The following is a 24,695-nucleotide window of genomic DNA, read 5'->3' on the forward strand; positions in this document are numbered from 1 at the left end:
ATGAGTAATCAATTTGGGCTCATGTTTTATTCAGCATTACCTGAAACTAGTGACTAAGCCCATAAAGTCATCAGTAAAGTGTTTACTGACATCACAGATGGTTATTTTCCCACAGACTTCTATAGAACTAAAAGTCTTACTGCAACCAAAGGAGTTGCCCCCTACTTACCATGAAATAGAATGCAGCTTTAATCTTTTATACTGTTTATGTCAGGTAACTGTAACTACTAAAATCCACGAGTTTGGTGTTGGTCATTTATGAGCTAATAAATCAATTTACAGATACTAATACTAATATACTAATTTACCAGCAAGCGAGTTTGGTTGAAATACAATTACGGTAACCAAACTAAAGAATATTTTATGAATTTAGTTATTTTTTGAAGTCTGGGCAATAGTTCACTTGAATTGTGTATACTAATGAGAATTAACACATAATACCTGGTAAGTCTCATGATTTTGCTATTTTCCACGTGGATGTGCACAGTTTCAGACAGCTTTAGGGTAGAACAAGATCCATTTTCTTTACTTTCTCACATTACAACCGATTGGCGATTTTCGCTTTTATTTTCAAGACGTAACTATAGTACTTCCGAGATTAAGTGCAGTTAGCTTGCCGCGGCTGTTGTGGTCGAATCTAGACCGTCCAATTCATCCCAGCCAGCTTCCTGATGACACAGATGCTCTTCTTTTGGACTTGCGGCACCTAGCGGCAGACGTAGCAACTTACAGTAAAGCGCAGCATCCTCAGCTGTCACTTTTATCACATGAAAACGCCTGGACGTGTTTGTCAGTGCAGATGAGGAGTTAGATGTCGTCATTTGTTCATAAACAAAGCAGGTATACACGCTTTAATAAATTGCTAAAGAGCAATGAGTCGTTGCTTGCGGGTATTTTTACAGTCATATTCAGCTGTGTTTGCTATCTTGAACACACCCCGCTGAGTACCCCGATATTGTTCAAGGGGAATAATGGCTGCACAGGAGCCGTCTCCACCATCTTCCCTGGAAGGTAACAAACCGGGCTTCCCAAAGAAAATTTTGGCTAACAACCTGGAGGATAAGCATTTGTGCAACTCGTGTCAGAAAATCCTGAGAAGGCCCCTGCAAGCCCAATGCGGTCACCGCTTTTGTTCGTTCTGTTTCAACAAAATTGTGAGGTGAGTAGTCCTGGATGCTAGTGAGCTAGCTAGATATATGTAGCCCAAAATAAGCATTCAGATCCCGTCACCAGCCTTCGTTCAAATATCTCTCCATGTAACATTTATTGACACGTGTAACGCTGTATGCCTGCATAAAGAGAGTTGAATTACAAACAAAATACAGCTAAACTGAACCTACAGGTGATAAATGAATAGCGTCCTTATCTAAATAATATCTCAACTTGTCTATGTGCGATAGACTGGCTAGGTGTCCTCGTAGTCTCGTCCTGCTAACCTCTGCTGGGGTCGGCAGGACACAGGAGCCAGCCAGGGGTGTGCATTTCGAGAAGTTGAACCTGACAGCGCTTTATTGTACTGTCAGGTCGGTATTGTGCCGAATTCACTAGAAGGTCTGGCACCTCTCAGTGTCTTTAAAATGTATTATCTCCCTGCGTCTGTTGTCTAGTTAGTGTGCCAAAATAAAGTTGCCAGTTTTTTCAAGGTAAAATTCGGGTGACCTAACGACTCAGGCTTCAAGAAGGACCAGCTGTTCATAGATTTATATATGTTTAGTATTTCTTACTAGTATTGTTTTATATTTTCAAATGCAGTAATAAGGAGTGCATTTTTAAACGTATATATTTCTGTATTTATAGTGGTACAGAAACAAAAACACAGGGTTAAAGCACCGTGAGTGGACCTTTGTAGTGACTCACCTGTTTTCTTCTCTCACACTGCGCAGGTGTGTGATGACACGAGAGCAATTTCAGTTTCACTTATGTTTTAGATGACTTGTTTCTCAAGAATGAATCAGTTATTTAACTTCACAGATCCTAAGGTGTTAGATATCCATCTGTGCCCTACACTCACTTCTGACTTTTACTAATTATTGTGTGTAATCTAATCTAAGATGTAATGATTGTGCTCATTTTATTTACCTAGAGGGGGAGGTGGGACAATACCCCCCCACACACACCCTAACTTTTTCACAAATGTTTGTCTTTCTTTGCATTTGTAGGTGTAAAAAAGAAATTAAAAAAATAAAAAATAAAACTGGATTAATATACCTATGAAAGAAATTCAACACAAATCATGTTTGTGTGAGTCATTAAAGAGAAAATAGTCTTCTGAAAGTAAGAAGGCATCTATTCTGCTTATTTTCAAGCTCAATATTTTACTAATGTAGCTTTGCGGTATTTTAAATGGATCCTTATTTGTGTTACTCCTGGGCCTTAATCCAGCCCCTCAATTCATCTGTAAAGCAATGTGTTGCATCTCCTCTCCATTTAAAACCACGTTTCTTCCTATTGGCTGCCCCTTCCAAACACAGAGTGGTTGTTTCCAATGCTGTGTACCTCACCACACCTCACCTCCTGACATTATACAGAGCCAACAAAAAAAGTGTAACACAGGTGCTTTTCTTTTCGATTTACACATATTCTTATGGTACTATTTGATCATTTGACCATGTTTAACATGGGCATTCACCATTGTAAGAGTAAAATATACAATGTGCAGTACTAGACTGACTTGAAATAAACTGTCTGTGTAATAAATGCATGTCTGGATAGAAAAACACAATGGAAGACTATCATTGACTAGCCTCCCCAAAGCTTGGAACTCAGCATTATAGAAACACTCATCTTGACAGGCAGCAAAATGAATGGCAGCCAACATCCAAAGAAGAGCTTTAGAAAGCCCTTAAAGAAGCCTGGAGAACTAGTCCTGAAGGCTAGTTTTAAAAAACTACAAGAAAGATTCCCTAAGAGAGTTTAGGCTGTTTTTAATAAAAGTTTACAATTGGGTTTGACCAAATATTAGAGAATTCAGAATAGGTGCCTTTTAAAGTATCACATTTCTGTATTTTTCCCCTTTATAAATGACCTTGAAATTTTCAATTATCTGTTATTTTCAGATAAATATAGTGCTCTAATCTGAAAAAATGTAGGCCTTATTGGATTTTCACCCTCTTCCAGCTCTTAGTTGTTTTTCAACCTATAGTTGTTGTATTGTGCCATCATACTTGAAGACCATGGCATGTATTTTGAGTGTTCAGACAAAGTTGAGTTAAGGTCATATGTTATACTTACTGAGGCATTGTATGCCAAATGTTCAATGGTAGTTTGACATTGCCACAGTGTTTATTATTTATGTGGGTTTTTTTCTCTTTGGAAGTTGTGGACCACAGAAATGCAGTGCATGCATCAAAGAAGACCTGTTTGAGGAACCCACCTCGATCCTTAAGCAAGGTGGTGTAAGTATATTTTCTTACAGTTACACTTTATTAGCATTTTTAGCAGTTTTCTTAATAGAGTTTGGCCTGGTTTGGAATTTTTATAAAGCGCTGTAATGTCATAGTCATTGTTTCTGTTCAAGTCTAATGGCCTGCAGTTTAGATCCAACACAACAGAAACTTTGTGACTGCTCTATAGGTCTTAGCAGTAACAACAATAGATGGAACAGCTATAGTAGGGCTGCACGATTTTGCATAAAATGAGAATCATGATTTTTTTTGGCTTAGAATTGAGATCACGATTCTCTCACGATTTTCTTTTCCAGTATAAATATTTATTGCACTTATTAACTCCACATCAACTTCGTAACAGTTGAGACTGAACATAAAAACAATAAATAAACATAAAAACAACAAATGTCTGACATTTTGTCGTTGCCGCAAAATGTTGTACAGCTTGAAATTCTGTCTCCACCGTTGCTCGACACTGCGTGTATAGAGCAGGTAGTGCAACAATAGAAAAATAGTTGCGGGACGGCACCGTGTAGCGTTTGTCTAGGGTGTTGATCATTCTCCTAAATCCCTCGTTTTACTCAGTGTTGATGGGAGCCATATCTTTGGTCAGGTGATAAGTAATAGCCTCCGTAATTTCTTTGTGCCTGCGGGAGTTCGACGGGTATAGGGAAGCGCTGTATAAGGTTCCCGTTATTGGTGTTTGGGTGGTTGACCGGGACGGATTTTCTCCTGTCACTTTCTCGTCATCCCTGACGTGCTCTCCGTTGTTTTTTCCCTGCCAATTTTAGCATCACACGGCACAGCTTCTGTATCACGTGGTATAAGGCTCCGCCCTTGTCATTTGTTGAGCAGGAAGAGTGAGCGCTTGTTTTCATGCAGATTACGTCCCGGATCAAAATGCGGTACAATCGTCGTCGTCTTTTAAATCGTTGTCATTTGGAAATGAGATCGCACATAAGTATGAATCGAGATCGCGATTTTCTAACGATTAATCGTGCAGCCCTAAGCTATAGCCATTTTATCCTCTGACCATATGTCCTGAATCTCCCTGAAAAATGAAATTGGTGCATCCTGGCTTAATCTGAACTGAAGATGCAAACCAAACAACACTGACAACAACCTCCTTTTTTTCCCACCCAGGCTTTCCCTGACAATGCAGCCCGCAGAGAAGTGGAGGCCTTGGCAGCTGTCTGTCCCAATGAAGGATGCACATGGACTGGAACTGTCAAAGAATTTGAGGTGATTTCAATCAATCAATCAAAGCTTTATTCGCCACATGCAGGTTGCCCTGCAGTGAAATGGGACCCCCCCCCCCCCCGACCTTACACACACACAACACAGACATTACATGGGGATACAAGTCGGAGATTGGTAGCGTTACAGAAAAAACACTGAAATGTACACTACAATGGGGAAAGTACAAGAGGAAAAAAAGAGACCTCTACTCATGCTGTGCTTCCATGGTAGGATAGCATGAGAACAGGAAACAAAAGAACTCCTCTGCACAAAAAGCACATAATGTCCACAGCACAACATCGTAACAGTCGTTATCAGTGAGTGTTTGTTCGGCTCCGGCCTTGAGCCCACAGCTGGCGCCGAAGGGGTAGCCGCATTATAATGGTGATTTTTCTTTTACAAACAACTCATGAGAATTTCAAACTGTTTTTAACACTCCGACACCGACACTGGTCTCTCAATCTCCCGTTGGATAGCTGCGAGTTTCTCCATGATGTTATTTACCTTCAATTCTGTGGTCTTTTCAGTCTTTTGCTCACAGAGCAGATTCTGAGATCTCACGACCGCAGCCAACTGATCCGCGATGTAATCCAGCTTCCGCCCAGAGGTGTTGTTCCGAGTGGATTCTTCCCTGATGTAATCCAATGTACGCTCAGAGGTGTTATTCTGAGCCTTCACTGCAGCCGTTAGCGCCTCCAAGCTCTTAACCATGCTGCATTCAGTGAGTCCTTTCTGAGAAGCCGCCCCTCGTCCCATCGTTTCAATCCCAGCGGGCAGCCTTGGGGGGGTTTGAACAGCCGGTTCCGCTTTCTTAATTCTCCGATAAGCCAGGGCCAAGCCAGCTCCGATCAGCAAGAACCCTGTTATCATGGTTCCGAATAGGTAGATATCTTCAGCGTCCTCAATCGACAGTCCCGCCAGGCACACAATCCTCCATGTCTGCCACCCGTCCATCGTGTATCCGGCAGGGAAAGTCCCTCTAGGGCACTCGGGCTCTCCCGAGCCCAGACTTCTCGTTGAGAAAAGGGTGTCAATAGCATTCAGAGACCAGTGCTCTTTATATTGGTCAATAAGAGGACAACAGTTCAGCATGTCATCCCCTGGCCCTCAGAGGAAATTTGGGAAGCGACAACATTGAACTAGTGTCCTTTGTTACTGTGGAATAACCAGTTTTGCGGTTATTTGATGGGCTCGTCCAGGATCTTTCCCCTGCACAAACAAGAGAGAAGCAGATCCAGTGATAATAGAACCACAAGGCCAAAGTGACAACATGCAGCTACAGCCAAGGGTGGCTTAGTTAGTGGATGTGGAAGCAGGGAGCTCAAGTGTGAAAATAAACTCTGCTGCAACAGGGATCCATACTGCTGAACAGGGAGAAATAGTTGATGTTGAATGATGTGACATGTGATGATATTAAGACCCGACCCTCGGTTGGCTTACCAATAGTGCATCGGATGATGTTATTTCTCAAGTCAGTCATACCCAGTACCAGCCAATCTACTGTGATTCCAGAACACACACCGCATACCCTCATTTAATCAGCACAGCTATGCATCCACATGCCCACTCCAATACACATGCTCATACAACCCAAAAGTCAGTAGAAGACTTGAGAAGATTATATGAAGAGCTGGGTGAGAGGCTCAGATGATGTGAGGCAGCCTCCAACCCACTGATCACTACTTTAAGCCAACAAAGTTGGTCGTTGCCACGTGCAACACCACAGATGGCAGCACCTTTGAAATTGGGGATCAAAGCTCTGACACAAGTTATAGCAGCATCAGTAAACAAATTGATGAGGGGGTTAAGAAGGCTTTGCTGGGTCAGAAATAGTCATATTAAATATGGCACCTTAGACTATTATTAGTTTTTCTCCACACTATCTGCCAGGGCCTGGGGATTAAGCATGCTGATCTGTGACAGAGATTAAGACCCCTCCTCTCAAATAGCCACATCACTGATGAAGAAATACTAAGTCAAGTAATGAATATAATAAGTGATGAGAACGAGCACCAGCGTAGACTAGGACAACTCCCCTGCCAAAAGACGACAATGCTACAAAACATGAGGTTGGCAGGGTGATAACAAAACAAGAGACACAACATATGAAAGAGACCTTCAGGCCATTTGACAGCTGGCAGAGCAGGGGAAGAGGGAAAACAGCCCATTGTCTGAAACCTGCAGGAATGAAACCATTGTTTTGTGTGTGGAGATCATGGACACCAAGCAGTGGGATGCTTAAAGCATACCAAGTTTCAGGGAAACAAGACAGTCTTTTTTAAGCGAAAGCCAGAAGCCTGTCAGCAGGGCCTTCCAGTAAGCATTGAATCCAAGCAGCTAAAATCATATCAGCCGACATCCACATTCTCAATTATACAGTAAGACCACGTCAGGAACTTCTTGATGAAGACCTTGATCTTTATGCAGTTAATGTCCAAAACATCTCCTATGATTGTTGGGTAGAGCTCACCGTCAACTTGGCAGGGAAAAACAATCCCAATCTCACCATTCAAGCCCCCTTCTTGGTTAGCCAGCTGTCACTGCCCCAGACTTTACTAGGAGCTGATGTGCTCATCAAGAGACAAGAACTTTAAGGTGATGCTAGGGCTGCACGATTAATTGTTAGAAAATCACGATCTCAATTCATACTTATGTGCGATCTCATTTCCAAATGACAACGATTTAAAAAAAAAAAAAGAAAAAAAAAAAAAAAAGAAGACGACGATTGTACCGCATTTTGATCCGGGACGTAATCTGCATGAAAACAAGCGCTCACTCTTCCTGCTCAACAAATGACAAGGGCGGAGCCTTATACCATGTGATACAGAAGCTGGCTGCTAAAATTGGCAGGGAAAAAACAACGTAGAGCACGTCAGGGATGACGAGAAAGTGACAGGAGAAAATCCGTCCCGGTCAACCACCCAAACATCAATAACGGGAACCTTATACAGCGCTTCCCTATACCCGTCGAACTCCCGCAGGCACAAAGAAATTACGGAGGCTATTACTTATCACCTGACCAAAGATATGGCTCCCATCAACACTGAGTAAAACGAGGGATTTAGGAGAATGATCAACACCCTAGACAAACGCTACACAGTGCCGTCCCGCAACTATTTTTCTATTGTTGCACTACCTGCTCTATACACGCAGTGTCGAGCAACGGTGGAGACGGAATTTCAAGCTGTACAACATTTTGCGGCAACGACAAAATGTCAGACATTTGTTGTTTTTATGTTTATTTATTGTTTTTATGTTCAGTCTCAACTGTTACGAAGTTGATGTGCAGTTAATAAGTGCAATAAATATTTATACTGGAAAAGAAAATCGTGAGAGAATCGTGATCTCAATTTTAAGCAAAAAAATGGTGATTCTCATTTTATGCAAAATCATGCAGCCCTAGGTGATGCCATTGCCACGGTTGTCAACCTCTTATGCAATGCCTTTGTGATGGGGGGAAGAACAGGTGATGGCCATTGTTTGTTTCACCCAGTTTGGGCAAGTAAATATTGTGACCCAGCTACAGTAAGAGTAGGACAAACAATATTCTCATTCCAACTGGAAGAGTGGTACAGGTGTTGTGCAGAGTACCCCCAAACTTTGACATCTCCGATCCCCTTGTTTTGTAATAACCTACAGAGGAGGACAGTGTCCTAGCACAGCTGAGTTCAGGGAATGGCCTTCTGGAGGTCCAGAACTCCAGTCACCCTTGTGTCAAGGTCCCGATCTCTAACCACTCAAAACATGAGATCACACTACCAAGGAGAACACTTCTCGGTACAATTCAGCATGTTATCAACCTTATTAAGATGGGCCCACCAGAGACACAAAAGACTGTTTCCACACAAACCAAAACAATCACAGCTCAAAGGCTTGAGGTAAAAGAAGATTTTCAAGAAGTGTTGTTAAAAAGATGGATTTTTAAGTCCGATTCACCCTATTCTGCCCCATTCTTATGTGTGAGGAACAACCGTAGCTCCCTACACCTCTGTTGATTATCGGCTTTTGAATAACAAAAAAGTGAGCCACTGACACCCCCTCCCTCGGACTCCACTGACTCATGGTCATGCAGCTGGTTTTTGATATTGGATCAGACCTACCACTAAGGTTTCATAGTAGAACGATTAAGGTGTTTGACAGCTTTCATAACTCCTTGGGTGGACTGTATAAGTGCCTAGGCCGACCCAACCAAAAACAAAGCTGGCAAGGCAGCCGCTGTTGTGTTTTTTTTTTGTTTTTTTTTTTCTCTCTCAATGATTACATCCCCAGGTTCAAATATCCCACCAAACATCACCCTCAGGCAGTTATCTGGTATTGGTCACTCAAGAGCCCCAGGGGAAACCTGGCAGAGAGACTAAATTGCACACTGTGTTGTAAATGCTATGGACTCTGGGAGAAAAAGAAAAGGAGAACTGGAAAGACCACCTACCACATATCATTAATGTGTACAGCTGTACAAAGCATAAGGCTACAGGGCTCTTCCCCTACTACTTGTTTTATGGCCATCATCTATGTCGCCCCGTTGACCTCCTTTTTGGACTGTAAAGATCAGGAGGCTGAAACACCAAGTGGTTATGCCAAGAAGTGGACAGGAATGATTCAGGTATACTGAATAGCAAATGCAAATGGGCAACGAGCTCTTATTGTAAAGGACTTTATGACAAGAGTGCCCTCCATTGTGGGGATATAGTTCTTGTACACAACCTCATTGAAAGAGGAGGTCCTATGCAACTTAGACCCCTGTTGGTAACAGGACATCTACACTGCGAAAGAGCAGATAGGGGACAACCCTGTCTATAGATTATGCCCAGAGAGAGAAGGTGTAGCAGGAGGTACCGCAACCTCCTGCTACAGGTGAATGACCTGCCAATTGAGCCCACACAGTCCTGCTGCAAATAGATTAAAGCCACAGAAGAAAATGAGGAAGTCATCAGATCCCTCAAAATCAGCAGAACGGGCATGGAGTTGGGATTCAAGTTACTCTCAAGGAGGGGAAGATGTGTCTCATTACTGGCTGTGAATACCTGTAGAGACCTGTGTGTTCACATACCCACCCATTCCTTGGTCAACACGTATATCAGGCTCACCCCGCTGTGGGTTTTGCTGAAATCCACCCATGGTACTGTACTGACCTGTGTTGCTCTCACCCACACTCTCACCATTTCAGGCCCCCGTCAACCCTCACCAGTCACATATCCAATCCTGAACTACTGAGACAGATCTAAGCATATATACACACTCTATCAGCATTTCAAACTGCCCCTACTTTATAGTGTTGTTTTTATAATATCTGTTGGGTAATATACACTGTTTATTCTGACATGGTTCATATAAAATTTTAATTGTTGGTGGCTTGGATCCTTATGGTCAATTGTCAGGAGCCACTTTATGATGTTGGGGAGTATCTGGCACACAAAAAATGGTATGACCTGTGTGTTCATATAGTCATTTTAAGTTCTGTGTTAATTTTACTTGTGTAAGCCATGACAAACAAAATATTTTTGTATTGAAGGTAGAGCTGGGCGATATAAGATTTTTTTTTATATCACGATATGTTTTTTTTTTCATTTCAGGCGATAACGATATATATCACGATATAAGCCAAATAACTATATTTGTAAGATTTACATGTGCCGTTGCTCACAAGTAAAATGTGAAATAATCAGCAGCGTGTTTTGATTTAAATATTTATTTCCCATAATAAGTTCAACAGGGTAGATGTACTTAAGGAACATGAGACTTTTTCAGATAAATAAAGGCAAATATTGCAAACTACACAAAAGGCAGCCGCTAAAGCGTTTAAGTTTCAAAATACAACAAACAAAACAGACTACTAAATTGTCAATTCCACTTAAAAACAAAATATTAATTCTAAAAATAAATCCTAGTTTGTTTTACAGAAGAACAGACAAAATTGACTAACTTTTGTCAATATCAAATAAACTGAGAACTAAAAGGAAATTCTCAATCTCTCCTTGTTGTATAGCTTAGCTTTTCAAACAGTTTTAACAGTTACTTTAGTCTGACAAAAGCCGAATGACGAATTAGCGCTTCCAGTCAGAGATTGAGCATGCACCGCTTTATTGTATTTCCAGACTTGTTTTCGGCACAACAGTGTGCGCTACTCTGTTTTTTGTCAGACTTGAAATAGCCGAAATACCTTCTATTACCGCGGAAGCACTAGCTGGTAGTCGGGCCGTACGCGTGTCTTAGTGCAGTTGAACATAATCCACAAAGTCCGCTTGTAGTCGAAAAACAAACAGGCAAACATTTATTTCCACAGTTTGAAATACAGTGATCCATTTGAATGTTCCTGTACACTGCAAACACGGTAAGAAACAGTTTTTCTCCACAGCTAGTTAAAGCCCCCGTAGCTCCACACTGCCCGTCGCGAACACTCCCCCCGTGCACAGTTACCGTGTGTTAAAGGAACAGTACGTAAAAATTAAATAAGGCAAGAAAAAATACAATTTAACTGTAAATCTTACGCTAAACAAATTATAAAGTAAAAACTGAAATTCCCCATTATCTTACACTTATCCTTATTTTTTAAGAGGACAAGTGAGATGAGGCCTATTGCAATAGTTTAATTTTTCTATCGAGGAAAAGTTATTTCGCAATACATATCGTTATCGTTCTATCGCCCAGCTCTAATTGAAAGAAATTAAGTAATTAATTATACCTGTGGCGACAACAGATGGTTATTTTTTTTAAATCAATGATGTAAACGGAGAGTGGAACCAGCCGAGCAGAACCAATGCATTCTGAAATGATGACATTGAACCAGTATCATTTGTTAATTTGGAATAACCAGTTTTGGGAGCCATGACATATCTATATATGTGTATATATATTGTATGTATATATGTTTGCCTACTGGTGGTGGTCAGAGGGCCCGGTGGCGCCAGTGTCCAGCAGCCTCACCTCTGTCAGTGTGCCCCAGGGCAGCTGTGGCTACAACGTAGCTCACCATTGCCAGTGTGTGAATGTGTGTGTGAATGGGTGAATGACTGAATGTAGTGTAAAGCGCTTTGGGGTCCTTAGACTGAGTAAAGCGCTATACAAATGCAGGCCATTTACCATTTATATGTCTGTATTTGCAGGAGTTTACTCTTACACTTATATTTTTTTCATCATTACCCATACCCATATGAACTTTTGCACTTTTTGGATGGATGCATTTTATGTGACTGGAATGGGTTCTATGTGGCAACAAGAGAGATTTTCCCAGGGGGCAGTAAGGCAGATCTTGGATCTTGATTGCTTTTCCACTGTAGTGTGACTACTCATTAAGGCTGTTCTGGTCGACTGAACTATTGCCTAGTGTTGAACTTGGTTCAGTCATGCAACTTCTAACTGAAAAATTAGAGTATGTTCTTCTAAAATGGTTTTAACAACTTTTTGTACATGTTTTATTTTATTTTATTACCTGGTCAGTATTCTCACCTCAAAAGGGTTTAACTTGGCCTCATGTGAGATACAACATAATACTATATCTGCTCATTGTAATGTCATCAAGTTAACCGTACAAACAATTTTATCATACAGTAATTGGACAATATGTAAAGTTGTTTTGGTCACTTACAGGCCAGCCACGAGGGCAACTGTGACTTCATGATCATCCTCTGTCCTTCCTGTAAAGAGCTCATGAGAGCCAATGAGCAGGAACGCCACAATGAGAGAGAGTGTCCGGAGAGAACGCTCAACTGCAAATACTGCAAAGAACCCTTCCTGTTAAAGAATATCAAGGTCAGGCTTCTCTCTGTTACAGTAATGCATCATAAAAAGAGCTATTGCATTCTGAAACATTAACATGATGCTAATTTAGTTGACGTTTATGTTATGATTCAGTATATGTGATTAAATGCATATGATAAAATATTGTAATCTCAACGTTTGCTTATTACGTTTTCCATGGTATTCAGCCTTATCTTATGGCCATCTTGTCTCAGCACTTAGTCATCAGTGAAGTATAAGATATGTAGAAGTATATGGCAAGTGTATCCAATATTTCATGGGAAATGATCTGAGCCTGGTTCTGCCGGATGTTTCTTCCTATTAAAAGGGAGTTTTTCCTTCTCACTGTCATCAAAGTGCTTGCTCATAGGGGGTCATATGACTGTTGGGTTTTTCTCAGTATGTATTATTGTAGGGTCTACCTTACAATAATATAGCACCTTGAGGCGACTGATGTTGTGATTTGGTGCTGTATAAATAAAACTGAATTGAATTGAAATGCTGACTCATTGTCACCACATACCCGTAAACACTTGTTTTTGTGCCATTACATTTGGGTTTAAATTTACCCTTCTCAGACATATTCAAGCACACAGATATGATACAAATATAGTTTTAGTGAAATAAAAGGAAAACAAAGATATATTTACCTTTAAAGCTATTCATAAATGACCATTGAGTAAATTCAGTAACCACTGAATGAGCTTTCACCCGTATTGTGGTATTTCAGTGATAGTCATCTGTACACCTACAACAATAACATCTAATTTGGCTAATTTATGTAATTTTCTTATATCAGTATGAACTACCTCTGCATGCCTTAAGGCATCTATATAGTTAAACTGATGTTAAGTTAAATAGTTAAGGCAAGGAGCTGGACGAGAAGTGTTTTCTTTTATTCTGATCTACTTATTTTTTTCAGGCTCATGATGAGATCTGTCCAAAGTATCCAATGATTTGTGAAGGTTGTGCGAAGAAAAAGATCCCCAGAGAAAAGGTACTGCAGAGATTTAATAGTTTTTTCATAATTCTGTTAGATTAATCTCATTTGCCATTTAGCTAGGGATCAAATTCTACACCGTATTCTACAGATCATTAGCTTCTTTCATATTTTTTGTTTTGCAGTATGTGGACCATATTAAGTTCTGCAGTAAATTTAAAGCTCCATGCAGATTTCATGTTGTTGGCTGCGATACGTCTGTAAGTAGACATTTTTGTCAGAATTTGCTGTATGTGTATCACCTGATCACCTGTTAACATCATAACTATTGAATCATTTAATACCTTGGCAAAATTCAACTAAATCTTCCATGTAGCAGACTAAATTTTTCCAACAGTTTTAACTAAAACAACAAAATGTAAGTACCTTATTTCTTTACTAAAATAACCATAATTTGACAAAGGTTGGGCAGTGTAAAATCTCTATTAAAAAAGTGTATGAATATTCCGCAGTGGTTTGCATATAATGTAAAGCCAAGGTATTATATTATTCAGCAGTTGAAGAGTTGGTTGCTACCCACCTGTATGCAAATACTGTGATGTTGAGTAGGAAGCCTGTTTGTATATTAGCACAGTGCCTATACGAAGTATTCAGCTATTGGGTTTTTAAGACTTTCTCTAAAGGACAGTTGGTTTATACACAATAAAATTTTGATTGCAGCATTCATCCTTTCACATCAGTAGTCTCACATCAGTAGATACAGGGCTCATTTCCACAACAAAAACTATGCTGAAAAGTGTGTTGATAACCTTCTTTGTGACAGGCTCTGATAGAAATGTATTGAATTATTATAAATACTGAGTGAAAATATAAATGATGAATGAAGAAAGTTGTTGGACTGCTGTTAACGACTGGTATTATTATTACTAGTTGTTAATAATGTCCATGTCACAATTGGTGTTATATGGCAGGCTTAAATAGTAAGAAAAAAGTGTGTAAAATTACAAGTTCTGGTAGCTCATTGTCCAGATTGTCCATTTTGTTGTTGTTTTTTAACTGTAGTCATAAAAATCAGAGATTTTAATAGTAGAAAGTGAAAAACATAAACTTTTGTGTTTTTCACAAAGTTACAGAGGTTTTATTAGACACAAAGCTAAGCGGTTTGCTGTTTGGCATAAATTGTGACCGTTGAAATTTATTTGGCACTGAGTAGCAGAAATGAGACTTTCTTGTCAGGTGTTATTTTTTTTTTTTGGAAAACAAAAACAGTTGCTGACAACACTGTACACAACGGCAGACAGGTGCATAATAAGCAAGCAAGTAAGGCAGAAAATAGAGAGTTGTGATGGGAAACTAGTCTCAAAGCACACGGAGAGATGGTGGTGAGGGAAAGAGGGAAAGAAAGAAAGTGAGAATTCATTACAATGTTTTTCAAACGTGATCGTGATCTTGTCTTCTTGCTGGTTGAGTGAGTTTTGGTTGGAGAGTGAAGAAATCTGGAGTTTCGCAATCTGTGAAATGTCGGCTTTTTGCACAGGGCATGTCCACAAAGTGTGGATCCCACGTACAAAAAAAATATCCAGAATGTTAAACCTAAACCATCCGGCGAAGGTCTGCACAAGTGTTTTGCAATGGATGGGTTTGCCACGTAAAGATAAAGCAGGTAAACGGTAAAGAATCTGTTTACCTGTTCTTTAATCTTGTGCTGTTTTGGCTTTTTGGTGATCGTTGAAATGGATTTATGAGTTTTTAGCGGAGTTTCTGTGGATACCACACGTATATTTAAATAACAGATCTGGCAGTACATCACTCTTGCCCCCAGTACCGGGGGCATTGTGGGAGATGTAGTTTATGGTCAATGTGCGCTTTTAAGCAGCATATAGTAAACTTATTTTAAGACAATCATGCACAAGCTCCTGTGGGCCATATAAATGATTTGGCGGGCCACATTTGGGCTGCAGGCTTGAGTTTGATGTGTTATATGGCATTCTAGCTACTGCTTCCAAACTGGATTCTATCTGAACCACCAGCTGTGGAATCTGCCAACAAAACATTGGCAGTAGATGATTTTTGTTGCAGCTTGCAGCCTGTTCCTAACTGGTTGCTGATCTAGTGCATCTTAAATCATGTTTCTCACAGACCCAGTGATCTGCCGTTAAGAATCTGAAGCAAAGTCTCAGATCTTAAGTCTAACCATTTGAACAAGGCAATTAAAAACAATAAAGAAAAAATGATTCAACATGATTTCAGTACTAGTTTTAAGTTAAGCCTAATTTGGGAATGTGGAATGTGAAAAAAAGGACTTAGTTTACATGTTACAAGTTGTATTTAACCTGATTAAATGCACATTTTATTAGACGTAGCTAATCTATTGCAAATGTTTTTCTGTGCAATCTCTTAAATCTGAACAGTTACAGCTGTGAATACTTTGTATAGTGTGTATATATCCATTAATTTCTCTATTATTTGCTTTGTGCTCGTATTATTATTTTCTTCTGTGGTGGCAGTGTTTCACATCATCATAAAACACAATAAAGGATTTTGTTTAGTTTCCTAATGTGTTTCTGCTTTTATCTTCCATTCATTTCAAGGTGGAGAAAGAGAAGATCCATGACCATGAGCGCCAGTGTTCGTATGAACACCTTAACCTGCTTCTGCATTTCATCATGGGCATCAAGGTGAGCCTGGAGAGCCTGCAACCCCAAAGCCTGGAGGTGGCCAGCCAGAAGCTGCAGGAGCTCCACCAGTCCCTCAGGGATCTGGAACTCAAGATGAGCCAGCTGGGTGGGTGTGTTGCAGCTCCTGTCCATGGAGCATGTGCCCCGACCCTAACCACATCCTTCACCCCGCTGCCCAGTGCCATGGGTGCCGCTTTGGAACTGCAGCTACAGAGTGAAAAAACCAAAGTGGCTGAGCTAAGCCGGCGCTGCCAGGAGCTGGAGCTCAAAGTGAGCACTTTCGAAAACATTGTCTGCGTCCTCAACCGCGAGATGGAGCGCTCCTGCACTACCATGGAGGCCTACAACCGCCAACACAGACTGGATCAGGACAAGATTGAAATCCTCAATAACAAGGTGTTAAAATGACACATGACCTGTGAACATCCTCAATGCATCCCTTGACTTGACCACAGAGTAAACATTATCTTTTGTAAAAATTTTCACTGTGGCCTATTTACTGCCCTTTGCAGTCCACAGTACAAGTCATTAGGATGCCTCAGCGGCTAAACGCATTGATGAGTCTTCCGTCTCTCTGAAATGCCTGTACCCTGTTATCATTAGTTAGCACTTTAAAACAATTCATAAACCATGGCCAGGTCGTTTCTGATGGGTCAAGTGATTTAAAAAAAATAAAAAATAAATAAATAAATAAATATATATATATATATATATATATATATATATATATATATATCTCACAAGACTGTGTAGACTCCTTTGAAAGCCTTGAGTACATCCCATTATTTAATAGGTTGTAGAACCACCTTTAGTGACAAAAACTTGAAGTCATCTTTTTGTGACTGTCACATGACTCTTTGAAAATTGCTTCAGTTCAATCAGATTTGCAGTTATTTGTTTATTTACAGCTCTTAAGGTTCTGCAGTTGGATTGGAGTTTGGACTGAGCATTAAAGTGCTTTGATTCCTTTATTTTTGTCCAATTCTGATGTAGATTTGCATGGCACCATTGTTGTATGAGCCAGTTTCAGCCAAGCTTTAGCTGCTGGACAAATCGCTCACATTTGACTCTGAAGCACCTTTGTATGCCGAGTAGTTTGCAGTTGATTCAATGACTACAAGGTCTTATGCCTCAAAGTAAGCCCAAATCATCACGCCTTCATCACCATCAGCCAGACTAAACAAAACCAAGTCAAGGGAAGAATAACTCCTGTTCATTTTACAAATGATTTTTGACTTTTAAAGTCCACTCTGGGCTTGCACTGCATATCGAACATTTCCTGACACCGTGTGGCCTTGGTCTTAACTTGAGGTCCTCAGCTAGGACTCAGCCACTCATTCCACAGTCTTGACTCATAACCAGATCAGAATTTTTTTTTTTTTTATCAGGCTGCCGATTCTTTGAAACATTCTTCCCGACAAGATCAGATTGGCTTTTTATGCCTTCACTTTGATTTATTTCTGTGTTGTGATTATTTTCCTTTTTTTTTTTTTTTTTTTTTTTTTTGTTATTTTATATTTGCTTTGAAATTTTTTATTGCTGCTTTTCCCTCATACTTAATGTTGTTTTACGTTGATCTCTTCTTAAATGGTTCATTTGCCGTTTTCTTTCTATTTTGTAACAGAAAGAAAACTTTTTTTTAGATCACTTTATCACTACCAAAATATCTTTCAGATGTGTTTTATATTATTGTGTTACAGTAAAATTCTTATCTTTGCTAAAAAAGTACATTGCCCTACACACTCACGGAGTATTGGCATTGCTGGCACTTCTTCAAAGGTGTCATATTGAGCTAAATTAAAAACGTGACACTTTTGTGTTGTGCTGCAGGTTCGTCAGCTGGAGAGAACAGTGAGCCTGAGGGACCTGTCCATCGTGGAGATGGAGGGGAAAATGAGAGAAATGTCCGCAGCCACTTATGACGGCATATTTGTCTGGAAGATCTCTGATTTCACCAAGAAGAGGCAGGATGCTGTGGCTGGCCGGGCCCCTGCTATGTTCTCTCCTGGTAACCACATTACACGATGAATTCCTGATTAAGGATTTCCACTTCCTGATGGAAGTAACATGACACTTGATTATTAGTGTTATTATTTAATGTACTGATGTTAATAATTTCCAGCCTTTTATACCAGTAAATATGGCTACAAGATGTGCTTGCGGATCTACCTGAATGGTGATGGGACGGGGCGAGGCACCCACCTGTCTTTGTTCTTTGTGGTGATGAGAGGACACAGTGATGCACTCCTCAAGTGGCCTTTTAATCAAAAGGTGAGAGCTTTATCATTCATGTTGCATGTATGAAATCCTGCATGTTTTCCATACAACATTAGTTACAGGAAAAAGTTGAGATTTTATAGTTATACATAAATATGAAGTCAAACATTATCAGATTTTCACACAGGTCCCATAAGTACTTAAACATGAATCATGTAATTAAACTTTATTTCTTCAGGATTAAATATTCTGTATCTGTGAAGATTAGCAGAAAATGCAAAGATTAAATTAGAAACAATCCGTTGATTGTTTTTCCACATTTATCCAGAAATCTGAGGCAGAGGTCCAAAGTTACCAAACATTTTTTTTCTGCAATTTTATGTTCAAACATGGCCTCTGCACTGGTGGAAGTGATCATTGTCATTTTTGAATGAGGCAACATCGGCTAGCAAAAAGCAAATCAGATACAAATGCAAATACAAATTAGATGCAAAGAGACAAATTTGCACCGGACGAAGGAAATGAAAGCTGTGTTCCTGATGGCACTGGCATACAAAAACAAGATATGGTTATTGTCGCCATCTTGTGCTGTATGATTCAACTAGTCTTTTTATTAAGAGCTCTAAAAATGTGTGCTGTAACTTAATGTACATTGTTGGATGTCTTCCCATTGGCTGTTGTGACCAAGTATTTCCAAAAACATTAGAGCAAGTGTATTTGCATGAGTTACAGAAGGCAAAACTTTGGTTCATGTTTGCTGTAAACGCACATTAAAAATCTTTAATCAGAAATTGCATTCTGAGAATTTGAACTTATTAGCGCATGTCAATGAAAGGAACAAGGTCTTTAAAACCTACATTCTTAATGTCAGTGGCTGAGGTCAAGGCAGCTTTCCAGAGAAATGATTGGGCATTAAGTGGTGGGCTTTTATGCATAAATCTACTTGAACAACGTCATTGTTTTTTCTTGTGAGAGTAATTACGCTTCTGCACTCCTAACGTCTGCACAGGTCACCCTTATGCTGCTCGACCAGAACAACAGGGAGCACATAATTGATGCCTTCAGGCCTGACATTTCATCCTCATCCTTCCAGAGGCCTGTCAGCGACATGAACATCGCCAGTGGTTGTCCGCTCTTCTGTCCGCTCTCAAAGCTGGACTCTAAAAACTCCTATATACGTGATGACACCATTTTCATCAAAGCCATTGTAGACCTAACAGGCCTTTAGGTAAAAGTTGAGGGCATGAATCCAACTCTGCCTTTTGTTGCTACTAACCTGTTTAAGTCAACAGGATTTTGTATCACGAGAAATTGGGATTTGCCTTTTGACATTTATTTGGTTCTTTTGAATTTGGTATGATTTTATTGGTGGCAATATGCAAGACCAGAGCAAGTTCTTTTGGGCCACTTGCCACTGGCCAAAAACTTGTGTAGCCATTCTTATCTTACCAATTGAACTGAGTTTGTGTTTGACAAAAATTGCAAATACCTACCAAAGTGAAAATAACATCCATACTGGTATTTGGCTGATAATGTGTTATTTTCCCTCCCCCAAGAAGTCCCTCAGGCCAGTGTTTTGAAACAACTGTGCTATCCTAATGACAAAATAATAGGGAATAGCTAGCATGCTTATTATAAGTCCATCAAATGAAGTGTACGTTTTTTTAAGGAGTTTTTTTTACAAACGCCTTAAAAATCTAATATTATTGGCAACCCTTAAAAGATTTAACAACAGGAGATTCGTTTAGCTGATAATGTTTCATTTAAGTTTCCAGACATGTGTCTGACAACTTGGTGATGTGGTAAAAATAATTTTTATCTCCTTAGTACTGTTTTTGTCTCCACCAACTCTTAAAAAGGTTTTTGTGGCTTGTTAGCTAGCTAGCTAGCTAAACTAGCTACCAACTATCTTGTTAGCTTAATTTGTTTTCAGACAGTAGGTTTGGCAGTGAAAACAACTGCCTGCTGTTGGGAACAGGCTGAATCAGAGTGGTGTGACTGAATTAAAACTGTGTAATCGAACTGTTTTATATGACATGTAGTTTTGTGGCCAATCATTAATATAAAAATTCTGGTAGAGCAGCTATAAAAAGAAAAAAACAAACCAACTGTCCACTACAGTGCTCATGTTGAAGCTAATGCTAATTTGTTAGCTTATTTTAAGCATTTAGCTTAAATTTGCAACACCAAAACCTGTCCTAAATGACTGAAAATATTGAACCTTAGACCAGTGACACCGTAGCTTTGTATATTGAACGGCTTACAGACATTGCAAGGTCTAGGCTCTTTATTGACTTTATTGCCTAACATTTGGTAAGCTGGTATTTTTTTTTCTTTACAGTCAAGTTTGTCACACTGTTAAAGGAACTGTAACAGTGTGACACCCATGTAGCCTACAGAATATTGCGCAGCTGTGCACACAGTTTGTAGTGCAGTAGAATTTCAAACTGGTTTGCTTTTTTTTTTTTTTCCCCATTCTGTGCCTCCAACTCAGACTCCTGTGTTCATTGATAATCATTTGTGGTGGTGGGCATTGCTTGAATTCCATGAATTCTGAATGCAGTATTTCACTCGAACGTTCGGTCTGTGAGTGTCTGTGTTCATGTGTACACTGTTCCATTTCTTTTGTTATTTGCAGGGTTAGTTAATGTTGGATCTGTGGAAGATACAGTAGCTTGCAGCAGTGTGCTGTTTGCCCATGAAACAGTAACAGAGATGGTCGTTGAGCTGATTTGCCCAAATGGAAATGCAACATATTTTATTAAAAATAAACATATATTTGCATACAGGTTCTAAAAAAATCTATAAGTATCTTTTGATAGTAATCTCTGGCTTTTTCAAAAAAGTATTTGTTCTAGCTAATCCAGTTGATTGCTTGGTTTGTAACGTTGTTCAGTTGGTTAGTGCATGTTAGAATAGCATCCACAGCCAATGGGACGTTTTTTTTTCTAGCTGAACATTACATTGTAAAGAAATGATTAATGTTTTTCCACTTCCCCTGTCAGTGGTTTTAATATTGTGACAGTTCGTCCATGTGATACTTGGGACACTTTCCTTGTTAAACTCTCAAAAGCTCCTGAGATGGGATGAGACAAATCACTGAAACTGGTGACACTGAAAGGAAATGTGCCCCCTACTAGCTAGTGGGTAACATGATTTTCTCTATGAACAGTACCTTTAATAGTACAGAAAGTGCATCAAGTGTGATCACAGAAACACAAAGTCAGAACAAAACTACACTGAAACATGAATACAGTGATGCAAAGTGAGAAAATAACTACTATGATACAGACTAATAAAATAAGTACAAAGTGATTCAAAACCACAAGCTGGGGAAAATGACCATAAGTAGCTAAATCAAGAGAATGTCACCAAAGAGATTTAAAAATGATTTAAAGCGACAACTACAGAAAGATGCAAATCTATTTTGAAGAGAGTACATAACTGCAAAGATCAAACAACAAAGACTAAAGGATTACAAAGATATGCAGAGAAAATGATGCAGAATAAACAGATTCAGGGAGATAGATTACTATTCCAAAACAAGACCTACAAAAAAAAAATCCTGAAGACCAATGGCTACAAAATGATATCACCTATCATCAACATAATTTCAAGAGAGATATATTTGCAGGAAGATTTAAAACGATCTAAAAGAAGGAAAATGACTACGCAGAATAACTAAAAACAGACCTAATAATTACAAAGAGAGACAAAGAGATGCAGAACAACTTCAAAGAGCCATCTCTTCAGCGAGATGCAAAGCAATTTTAAAGATAAAAAATGTCCACAAAAAGAAAATAACTGTCCCCACAAGAAGCCCCAGAACAAACAGATATGTTGAATGAATAAAATGAGATTCAGATGACTTCAAAGACACAGAGAGATGCAAAAAAACTACAAAGACCAGATGACTCCACAAATAATGTAAAACATAAATAGATGTAAAATAACTACAGAAGAGATTGCTTTGAAATGGTTTTCAATGTCAAAAAGATAGGACAAACTTAATCAGCAAGTACAACGACAGTGTGATATGAAAAATAATTTCAGTGATGGAAAATTCCCATAGGGGAATTTAAAATGTGTACAGAGACAAAAAAAACACCTCTAAGAGAGACAAGAGTACAGAGACATGCATAAAACAGTCACGCACTAAGATGTAATGAGTACATGGACACACTGCTTGTAGTCATTTTGTGTTTCTTCGAGTCTCACCGTCTAGTTCTTTTGTCACAGAGGGTCTCATAGTCTTACAGGCTACTTTAAGTTACAAACCGTAGCGTTTAATTGATATTATTTAGCTTAAACGATTTAATCTTCATGCTGTGAGGTTATTAGATGCAGAAAACTTCAATATTGCTGTATTTTCATATGGGTGTAACCTTTGTTCTCAGACACAGGCGTGTGGAGGCTGGAGCTGAGTGAGATACGAAAATCTTGGGTTGGAATCCAAGTTGAGATATTAAACGAGCAAATTTTTGATGTTGTTGTAATATTATCCTATTATTGGCTTTCTTCACAGGTTTGAACTGACCTACTTTTTACAGAAAAAAGAAGTGCCTGTACCTGTAGTGTTTTTTTTGTTTTGTTTTCACGATCCCATTAGGATGAGAATGTGCTTTTCTGTGAGTTCAAACTCACAATATGACGCTTTTGATTTGTGCGGTGTATTTATTTATTTTTTTAAAATTCAGCATTTTTATTGTCCTTCTTTTACGAGGCCCCTTTACTAGATGTGATAAAACTTAAGTGACTTAAGAATGTTTCTCTTTACATACATAAACTAGTGAATGTTAGATGTTATCTTTAATGGAAAACGAGGTCAGCGCATTGTAACTCGCAGCTTTTGGCATCTGCACCTAAACACATCGGCATGTTTTTAAATCTGTCAAAGGACACTGATACCTCTCTGTGCATGAGATGTGTCAGTAGGAAAAAAATACATGTATTACTGGTTCATATTGTAGACCAGCATTTTATTTTTTTATGATTTCTTGATATAGTATAAAACATATGAGTGTGTGTGATCTAATTTTGATGCTGTGCTCAAGTTTGAAGTGTGTGTGAGTTAACCATATCTTAATAATACATAGATTTTATTTATTAAAGAAGTTATATGTTGAGACAGTTTAAAAGCATGCGTTAGCTGATGGTGACAAGATGCAGCTGCAGTCTGACCTCAGCAGCTTTTTTTGCTTTCTGGTTATTTCAGAAACATATTTCCTCTGTTATTCTCTTTAGAATACGTTGGTATTATTGCACATTATGTAGATTACATTTTGCATGTGTAACTGCAGCATCAAATGAATTAGCTGCTACATTTGTGTGACCCTCCAGTGTGCGCTGATCGGAGCTCATAGATGCAGCCTTGCAAGCACTATGCGGACATTCATATTTAATCTTACAAAATGTGCGACCTGATGTGAGCCAGGACTTCAAATTTCTTCTTAACAAAAGGGCTTCACATTTCCGTTTCATCTCCTAAATGTCACATGCAGACATACATAGACATGTCCAGTTTTGGTCCAGCTTATAGCTTGAACTGTTTAATAGAGGGGAAAAAAAGAAAGGAAAAAAAAAAAAAAACCCTTCACAGGCTGGGGAACAAAGTCACATTTGAGCCGATTGATGTTATGCTGTATCAGCGATACTGACTTGTAGGAAATGCCACACTGCCTCACTGTTATTGCAACAGAATAAACACTATGTCGATGTGATGTGTGAACTTCAAATAACTCTTCAGAGCTGACAAACTAAACCAGGTTGGTTTAAATTATTTACATATCTGTTTCTCTCTTCGTGGATCCGAAGCCCATGTTGAGATTAAGATGACGAGCTTTCATCTGTAGCAATGACATCAAACTGCAGTCTTACTTGTTGTTCTCTCTGCTACATTCTGTGGATAGTAAGTCACGTGTTAGTAAACTCTTTGTACTACAGGAAATTTGTTCCATATTTGTATTTAATTTTGACTTATTAAAGGTTTTAAGATGCCCTCTATGCAAAGAACTGCCATGTCTCTCAATTTGTTCACACTCATCAATGTCCTTGAATTCACTTCTACCACATGAGGGCGCTCAATGCAAACACATGCACATACAGTATTTTGTCCTTTCAGAGGGTAGGCCAAATTCATGGATCATAGTAATGTCATGTGATGGACTGAAAACTAATGGCATTTATGCTGATAATTAATCAATCAAACACATTAAAAATTAACAGTAACTTTTTCTTTTTTAGAAATAACATTTATAGAGGGTTTAAAGAGAGTTTTGCAAACCTATAAAATACTTTCTTTTAAAATATATACATTTAATGACTCGATATGATACTGAGTTGGCATAAAAATGTATAGACTGTATATAAATGTGGGCCGCCTGGAATTTATACTGTATTCCACTTTCGGGTGCAGTCAAACTAAAATGTTAACACATATGAATATTTCTGAAAAGATGCATTCTGCCATCTTATATATTTCTTACACTGATATAAGTC

At 39.0% G+C, this 24,695-nt stretch overlaps 1 protein-coding gene across 4 annotated transcripts; it reads left to right on the forward strand.

Moving 5' to 3' along the window:
* Positions 1-636: 636 nt before the first annotated feature.
* Positions 637-24,206, forward strand: traf2a (Tnf receptor-associated factor 2a). 4 transcript variants are annotated; one of them, XM_040050057.1, is made up of 12 exons: positions 638-840; positions 965-1,159; positions 3,317-3,395; positions 4,530-4,628; positions 12,213-12,374; positions 13,285-13,359; positions 13,488-13,562; positions 15,894-16,376; positions 17,811-17,988; positions 18,103-18,251; positions 19,207-19,425; positions 22,723-24,206. In XM_040050057.1, the coding sequence occupies exons 1-11, from the start codon at positions 812-814 to the stop codon at positions 19,423-19,425; spliced, it is 1,743 nt and encodes a 580-aa protein (XP_039905991.1). In that variant the 5' UTR covers positions 638-811; the 3' UTR covers positions 22,723-24,206. The 4 variants fall into 4 exon arrangements, with proteins under 4 accessions (XP_039905993.1, XP_039905991.1, XP_039905990.1 ...); XM_040050056.1 differs by having other exon boundaries at positions 19,207-24,200; XM_040050059.1 differs by lacking the exon at positions 13,488-13,562 and having other exon boundaries at positions 637-840; positions 19,207-24,200.
* The last annotated feature ends 489 nt before the right edge of the window (positions 24,207-24,695 follow it).

The sequence above is a fragment of the Simochromis diagramma genome, unplaced genomic scaffold, assembly GCF_900408965.1.
Source record: "Simochromis diagramma unplaced genomic scaffold, fSimDia1.1 OVJJ01000159.1, whole genome shotgun sequence".
NCBI classification, from domain to species: Eukaryota; Metazoa; Chordata; class Actinopteri; order Cichliformes; family Cichlidae; genus Simochromis; species Simochromis diagramma.